Raw genomic sequence first — 8640 nt, forward strand, 5'->3', positions numbered from 1 at the left:
AAGGTAACAGGCTGAGGTTACAGTGGCTAAGAGATCTCAAATAAAGTTAAGAGGCCATCCTGGAGGTTTCTCTTATGCAAGATCCAGCTAGACATCCCAGAATGCCACAGTATATGCCCTGCACTGACCAAAAGTAGTCCCCAAATACCTATCTGAAATTCTATAAAAGATCCACTCACTAAGTTTTACCTCTAAGAAACATAAATCCACCAGAGCATTCCTATGCCAGACAGTTCCTAAAACCAGAGGCACAGCCTCTTTAAGAACAACAATCAGATGCAAACCCCCTTCCCCATACTGTCAACATCTCCTTTCAATATTTACAATTAGGGTGGTCACTGCCTAAACACCCCTGAGATGGAGAAAGAGATTGAGAGGAAAGGGTAGCAATAACAAGATAAGATTTAACAAAGGTTTATGAATACTGAAACTTTATAAATATATATATATTTTTTAGATGCTGAAGTGTTGGAATAGCTGGAAGGAGGTAAATGACATGGGGGAACTGTCATCTATAACATTCTTTGAAATTTGCTCTATTGCAACTCACTGAATTGTGCTTTGAAAGTCTTCACCTTTCTGTATATAGCCTATATTTCATAATAAGGAAAGAACTGAAACTTTGGAACTATAACCCATAACAATTTTTGAAATTACCTATATAACTGCTTATTGAGCTCTACATCGAAAGTTAACACCTTTCTGTATGTATATTTTACAATAATGAAAATAGCTGAAATTGTGGAACTGTGACCCATGAAATTCTTTGAAATTTGCTAACTACTTGTTAAATCATACTTTGAAAGTTATCACTGTATGTATGTATGTTAAAGTTCACCAAAAAAAAAAATGCATTAAAAATAAATAAATAAATAAAGGCAAAATAAAGACTTTTCCAAATAAAATGAACTTGAGAATTCATTACAATAGGCCTGCAAAAAAAAAAAAAAAAAAAAATGTTAAGGGAAACTTTAGGCAGAAAGCACATGACATCAGACAAAAACCTGGATCTACAAAAACAAATCAATATCTCAGGAAATAGATGAATTAAAGGAAATATGAAAGACTTTTTTTATATATCTTTAATCACTCTAAAAACTAACGGACATTCTAAAACAAATAATAAATCTAGTAAGTAAGTTTAACAAGGTCACAGAATAAAAGATGACTATAAAAAACAACTGTGTTTCTATATATTAGCACTCAACAATTGGGGACTGAAATTTTTCTAATAGCATCTTTAAAGGACTACCAAAAAAAAGACAGAATATTTAGATATAAATCTAACAGTTAGGTGCAAGATCTGCATGCTGAAAACTACAAAATGCTGAAGAAATCAAAGTAAACTTAAATAAATGGATAGATACACCAAGTTCACAGACTGGAAGACACAATTCATTAAGATTTCAATCCCCAACAAACTGCTCTATACAGTCAAGGCAATCCCAATCAAAATCCCAACAGAATCTCTGTGTTCTGGAACCTGACAAGCTGATTCCGAAATTTTATGGAAAGGTAAATGAATGAGAACAGCCATATCGATGTTGAAAAAGAACAAAGTTGATGGATCAACAGTGTAGTACTTATAAAAGGATGGATACATAGAGCAATGGAATAGAAGAGAGTATGGAAATACATGTACACATATATGATCAACTGATTTTCAACAAATGTACAAAGACAACTGAATGGAGAAAAAAATACTCTTTTCAACAAAGGTGTTTTAATTGGACATCCATATGCAAAAAAAAAAAAAAAAAAAGAACCTGAACCTATACTGTATATAAAAATTAACTCAAAATGGATTGGTATATGAATGATATCTCAAAGTTGTAAAAATATAATTGAAAATCCAGAAATAGTCTCAATTACTTACAAAATTTAATATATGAAAGCATGCTGAAACTGTCTCAGGCTACAGTATCTAGCGAGGAACATGGGAAGAATGTGTAATTAAAAGAGATGAAAACCTGATATAGACCCCTGATGGATTCTAACTCTTCAGGACCAATTAAAAGAAAAACACAGCATAAAATCAACTATTTTGAGTGTGTATATGCTCTTCTTTCAGGGTAACTAAATTTAGTTCACTTACTCCAAAATATAAGAATTATCCCCCAAACAATAATGATATATTACTAAATATTAGCTTTTTCCAAAACTTTGAAGAGTAATAAAATAGCATGTAACGAAGCATCAAGGCAGTTAACTCTCAAACTGTTTATTATTCTTGTAAAGTCAAATCCTTCCAAAACTCATATAGGTTTCATCATTAAATCCCCATAATAATTCTAGAGTTTGCCTTTTTTCTCAAAGTGCAGCCTATTCGCTGAGTTATTAGATTATATTGCTAAGAAAACTCACTTCATTCACGGGAGGTTCAGGCTAGAATTTTAAAGCAACACTGCCACCAGAAGACTAGAAAGAAAAGTAACTGCTAACAACTACAGTACACACTAACAATATATACCTCGTCTCCCGACGTGGCTACATTAAAACTAGTCTACTACCGACTCTTCAGAAATGCTCATTCCTTCCTGTACTACTCAACAGCTAAATCTTCCAGGACACAGTTTCAAATCCGAGTCAATCCTCAACTGCGGCAAAATAAAATAACCAAGAAAGTTCAATCGCTTTCCGTCGTCAATATACTACAAGCAACTTAATAATGGCATGAAGTCAACATCTTTTCATTAAATTTAACGGTAAACGCGATCAGGCACAACATTAAGCTTTGAGATGTTCCAGAGACAAAGAGCACAATCTATCAGACTTAAAAATTACAAAAGAAGAAAGGAAAAAGAGATTAGGATAAAAATCATCAATGTGGGGGGGGGGAGAGATGGATTATTCTGGCATCTCATTTCAATTTATAAATTCAATGCTAATGTTGTGCCTTGGTCTGGGCAGTGTTGTATTCCGGTGTGCAAAAATAGTCCTCGAACTCTTTACGATAGGTAAACGTATCACTGATTTTTAAAATAAGTGATAAATATTGGTGTCCTAGTCTCAAGTATCTCCGCAACGCCTCACGGAATCGCTGAATTTGTCCTTGTTCACAATTGTGGAGAAACTTGGTCGTGGTAGGAAGTGAATCCCCGGCTCGCGTCCGAAGAGGCAGGCTCGACAGTGGGAGAGCATCCCGCGGACCTCCAGGTCCGTGGGTTTCCCCTTTACCGGGTTGGTCGGAGACTCCTGGGGCATCCCCTGCACTCGCCTGGCGGGACGCTCACGTCCGGGATTAAAGGGCCGGCCGGAGAGGGCGTGCCCAATCCCGCGCGCCGTCGCTGCTTACCCGGTAGTTGCTGGAGCCCACCCAGCCGGTGAGCGCGTCGATGGTTTTGCCCAGGTGGCCCAGGTCGTCCTCCAAGTCCGGGATGGCGCCGGGGACGCCGAGGTACATCAGCAGCTCCTGGCCGACCTGCAGCCGGCCGCCGACGTCCTTCTGCTGCACCTGGGCGCTGAAGTACTCCATGCTGCGGGGCTCCATGGCCGCCCGCCCGCCCGAGAGGAGCCAACTTTCGCCGAGCGCCGCCCAGCCGCCAGCGCGAATCCCCGCGGGAGCTGGCGGAACGCGCTCGGCTAGGCCGATGCGCGGCTCCCGGGGCTCGGCGGGCGGCGGGAACAGCGCCAATCCCCGAGCAGCCCCCAAACTAGTCAAACTCGGCGCCCCCCTAGCCCCAGCCCGCTTCAGAGGCCGCGGCCGCCGGCGACGTCAGCACGTGCGTGACGTAAGCGCGACGCCGGCGAGCTCCCTCGCGTCCGGAATGCAGCAAGGTGGCGGCGGCTTAGGGAGTCGCTGGCGGTGGAACCGCTGAAGGGAATTGGGGTTCTAGTGGATTTGCCCGAGGGGAAGCCGAGTGCTCTCAGCTTTCCGCTATTGCAGGACCCTGCTCTCTCCCTCCAAAAGTTGAAATGCTTCCAAAGTTTTCCTTCTCTTGAAATCAGTGCTTGAGGAAGTGTCTGGTATTGGAATCCCCCTTCCCCACCCTACTCCTATTTTTTTTTAACTTGCAGAATACACATCAACTGAGGTTTAATTTTATATAGAGTAAAATGCACAGATTTTAAGTGTACAGTTCATGAGTTGTGACTTGTATTCGCCAGTGTAATACCACCCTAATCAAGATACAGTGTATTTGCGTCACTCCAGAAAGTTCCCTCATGCCGCTTCCTGGAGAAAGTTATATTTAAATTGCGTTTGAGGGATATGTAGGAATTAACTAATTAGTGCTTCCTGGGGAATAGCAAGTTTATCTACAAGATGTAGGCTTTACTATTTTAACTGAATGTTTGATATTATCATCGTATACCTGTTACAAAATTGACATCTTTATCTACATCTCTGTTGTCTATCCTAGTTGAAGCATCCTTAAAACAGAAAGTTCCCAAACTTTCAATTTCACAGCCCTCAGTGTCTCAGTCATATTTTCACAGCACCACTAGAACAAAAGAAATACCACTTAATAAATATTAAGATCCAAATAGCTTAATAAATATTCATGTCCTAAACAGCAGTCATATAAAAAAAAATACACATGAATACAAAAAAAATTATTTCACACTTAAGTAACCACAATTATTAATAGGCTGTCTGGTCCACTGAAAAATTTCTCAAACTGGAATCAGATTGGATATTGCCACCCTCATATCCTATTGCACATTGATTTTCAAGATGTACTTGCTTTTTTTTTATCACAGCAACCACAGAAAAACCACAGCCTTGACAAGACATGACATCAATAAAAGAAATGTACCATAGTCTGATGTTGAAACTGTGAAGTCCTGGAGCTAATAGTTAACTCCACAACCAACAGATGTCAGTTATCACTGTGTTTCCCTCTAAAATATCAGGGAGAGCTCCTGGTGAGTTTGCTCCAGCGCCCTGAGGTGCCTCAGCATAGTGTAGGAACCATACGAGACAGATGCCTGAAGATGCCCAAGTTATCAGAGAGACAAAGAGAACAGGAAATGCAAATTGCAGCTCATGCAGGAAGAAAGCATGGGTCCAATGAGAACTGGTCTTCACAAGGGCCGCTACCAGAAGAGGCCAGCTTGGCATAGGTTAGGTCTTTTAATCCTCCAAGCAGTCCTATATATGAGATATTATATTCCCATTTTAGATTCAAAAAAGTTGAGGTTCAAAGGTTAAGTCCCTAGCCTCAGTCATGTAGCCTGAGAGTTCAGATCCATGTTTCAAACCCATGATGTCTGGCTTCTGTGGTTTCCCAAATAGATAGTCCTAAAAGAAAAAAAAAAAAAATGAAAACAAAAGAGTTTGGAATTAACTAGCAAAATAATAACACCCCTTGAATCTCTTTAATATCTGACTATTTCCACTTACCACTTGCCATTATCTGAATTACTGTTAAAAAGAAAAGGGTAAAGAGATGAAAGAAATGTGTAGGAATTTTAGGAAAGAAAATGGTGTAGGAAACATGTACATTCTTTCATAATCAGTCATAAAATGTATCTGGGAACACAAGTCTATTTTTAACTGGTAACAAGACTGAAATAGATCATTTAAATACAGGAGACTGACTTCCTGACCCACTTGTTCATTATTCATGATAATAGTGGAAACTCTGAGTAGATTTTATTCTAGCAGTGGACTTGACTTCTCTTACCAAGACAGAAATCACCACACGGCTGGTTTGAAACCATACTTCAACAAATATCCATCAAGAAGGGCACTTTGATAGGCACTGGAGGGGGGAGTGGAAATAGGTTGGGGATAGAAAACCAAAGATATGTCACTACCTCTCCCCAAAGGTTGAAAGAGAAAGATGTACACAGATGTTCATAGCATCTTTATTCATAACAGCCCAAACTGCAAATGATCCAAATATCCATCAATTAGAAAAAATATAACTGTAGTATAACCATACAATGGAATTCTACAAAACAATAGAAAACAGATGACCCACTGATGCACTCAACAATCAGGATGAATCTCAAAAACCGTCATGTTGAGTGAAAGAAACCAGACACAAAAACTGTAGCCTGTGTGATTCAATTTATATGAAGTTCTATTAGAGAAAAAACTTATTGATGGTGCGGTAGTTGGAAGCTGTATGTGTCCCAGAAAAACATGTTCTTAAATTTAACCCATTCTTGTGGGTGTGAACCCATTGTAAGTAGGACCTTTTGATGAGACTACTTCAGTTAAGGTATGACCCAGCCTAATCAGGGTAGGTATTAATCCTATTATTGGAGTCCTTTGTAAACAGAATGAAATTCAGACACAGAGACAGAAAGCCACAGAAGCAGGAAGTTGAAAAAGAACCCGGAAGAGAACAGAAAGGCCAGGAGGCCGCCTTTGCCTTACCATGTGACAAGCTAAGGACCATAGATCACCAGCAGCCAGTCCCAGAATGCCACAGTCTCTGGAAAGAAAGCATTGCCTTGATGATGCCTTGTTTGGGACTTTTTCCCAGCCTCAAACCATGTGCAAATTCCCATTATTTAACCTGACCATTTCCAGGCTGCTTCAGGCAGCCTAGGAAACTAAAACAGATGATGATGGAAGTTAGAATACTGATTATCACGAAGGGCAAGAGTGGGTGGATATTGACAAGGAAAGGGCCCGAGAAAACTTTCTGTGTTCAATATCTTGATCTGTGTTAAATACCTTTATCTGTTTGGTGACTACAAAGGGGTATATGAATTGGTAAAAATTCAGCAAATTGTACACTTAAGATTACTACACCTGATGCATTTACTGTATTTATGTTATACCCAATAAAAAAGAAAAAAAAAAGATTAAGAACAAAAGATTAAAAGAAAACCAAAAAAAGAATAAAGTGGTTATGGTCTATTGCAGCACTGTCCAATAGAAATATAAAGTGAGCCACACATGTAATTTTAAATTTTCTAGTAGCCACACTTTTAAAAGTAAAAAGGAACAGGAACAGTTGTTTAACAGGAATTTAAACAACTAATGCTAAATCAAATCAAAAAGTTTAGAGAAGATATTGCAAAAGAGATAGAGGCTGTAAAGAAAACACTGGGCATACATAAAGCAGAAATCGAAAGTTCAAAAAACAACTAGTAGAATCTATGGAAATGAAAGGCACAACACAAGAGATGAAAGACACAATGGAAACATACAACAGCAGATCTCAAGAGGCAGAAGAAAACACTCAGGAACTGGAGAACAAAACACCTGAAAGCCTACACGCAAAGGAGCAGATGGAGAAAAGAATGAAAAAATATGAGCAACGTCTCCGGGAACTCAAGGATGAAACAAAGTACAATAATGTACGTATCATTGGTGTCCCAGAAGGAGAAGAGAAGGGAAAAGGGGCAGAAGCAATAATAGAGGAAATAATTAATGAAAATTTCCCATCTCTTATGAAAGACATAAAATTACAGATCCAAGAAGTGCAGCGTACTCCAAACAGAAGAGATCTGAATAGGCCTACGCCAAGACACTTAATAATCAGATTATCAAATGTCAAAGACAAAGAGAGAATCCTGAAAGCAGCAAGAGAAAAGCGATCCATTACATACAAAGGAAGCTTAATAAGACTATGTGTGGATCTCTCAGCAGAAACCATGGAGGCAAGAAGGAAGTGGTGTGATATATTTAAGATACTGAAAGAGAAAAACCACCCACCAAGAATCCTATATCCAGCAAAGCTGTCCTTCAAATATGAGGGAGAGCCCAAAATATTTTCTGACAGACAATGAGAGACTTTGTGAACAAGAGACCTGCCCTACAGGAAATACTAAAGGGAGCACTACAGAGTGATAGAAGACAGGAGTGCATGGTTTGGAACACAATTTTGGGAGATGGTAGCACAGCAATGTAAGTACACTGAACAAAGATAACTATGAATACTGTTGAGAGAGGAAGGTTGGGAGCATGTGAGACACCAGAAGAAAGGAGGAAAGATAAAGACCGGGACTGTGTAACTTGGTGAAATCTAGGGTGTTCAACAATTGTGATAAAATGTACAAATATGTTCTTTTACGAGGGAGAACAAGCAAATGTCAACCTTGCAAGGTGTTAAAAATGGGGAGGCATTGAGGGAGGGATGCAATCAGCATAAACTAGACTGTAACTAATAGAATCATTGTATTATGCTTCCTTTAATGTAACAAAGGTGATATACCAAGGTAAATGCAGATAAGAGGGGGGATAGGGAAGGCATGTTAGACACTTGACATTGGTGGTACTGTCTGATTCTTTACTTTGATTTAAGGTTATTTTTCCTTTTGCTGCTTCCTAGCTGTCATTTTTTTTTCCTCTTTCTTTTGCCTCTCTACCTTCTTTGACTCTCCCTCCTGCCTTGTGGAAGAAATGTAGATGCCCTTATATAGATAGTGGTGAAAGTGGTGAACACATAAATATATGACCATACAGAGAACCATCGATTAGTTACTTAGGATGGAATGCATGGTGAGTGAACAAAACCATAAAAAAAAAAAAAAAGGGTTGATGACAAAACCTCGAGGGCAATATACTGAGTGAAATAAGCCAGACACATAAGGACAATTATTGCAGGGTCTCACTGATAGGAACTAATTATAATATGTAAACTCACAGACATGAAATATAAGGTACCAAGATATAGGACAAGCCTTAAGAATGGGGAGCGGTTGCTTAGTATGAGCAGAATGTTCAACTAGGATGAA

The 8640-nt window shown here is 39.1% G+C and overlaps 1 protein-coding gene across 14 annotated transcripts in view; it reads right to left on the reverse strand.

Moving 5' to 3' along the window:
• CLASP2 (cytoplasmic linker associated protein 2) overlaps positions 1-3700 on the reverse strand; it is a 279413-nt gene extending 275713 nt beyond the window's left edge. For all 14 annotated transcript variants that reach the window (XM_037846856.1, XM_037846829.1, XM_037846847.1 and 11 more), the window contains exon 1: positions 3296-3700. In XM_037846856.1, coding sequence (XP_037702784.1) covers positions 3296-3490 — 195 coding nt within the window. In that variant the 5' untranslated portion in view covers positions 3491-3700. The remainder of the gene's footprint in view (positions 1-3295) is intronic.
• Between the last annotated feature and the right edge of the window lie 4940 nt (positions 3701-8640).

This window comes from Choloepus didactylus, chromosome 1 (genome assembly GCF_015220235.1).
Source record: "Choloepus didactylus isolate mChoDid1 chromosome 1, mChoDid1.pri, whole genome shotgun sequence".
In the NCBI taxonomy this organism is placed as follows: Eukaryota; Metazoa; Chordata; class Mammalia; order Pilosa; family Megalonychidae; genus Choloepus; species Choloepus didactylus.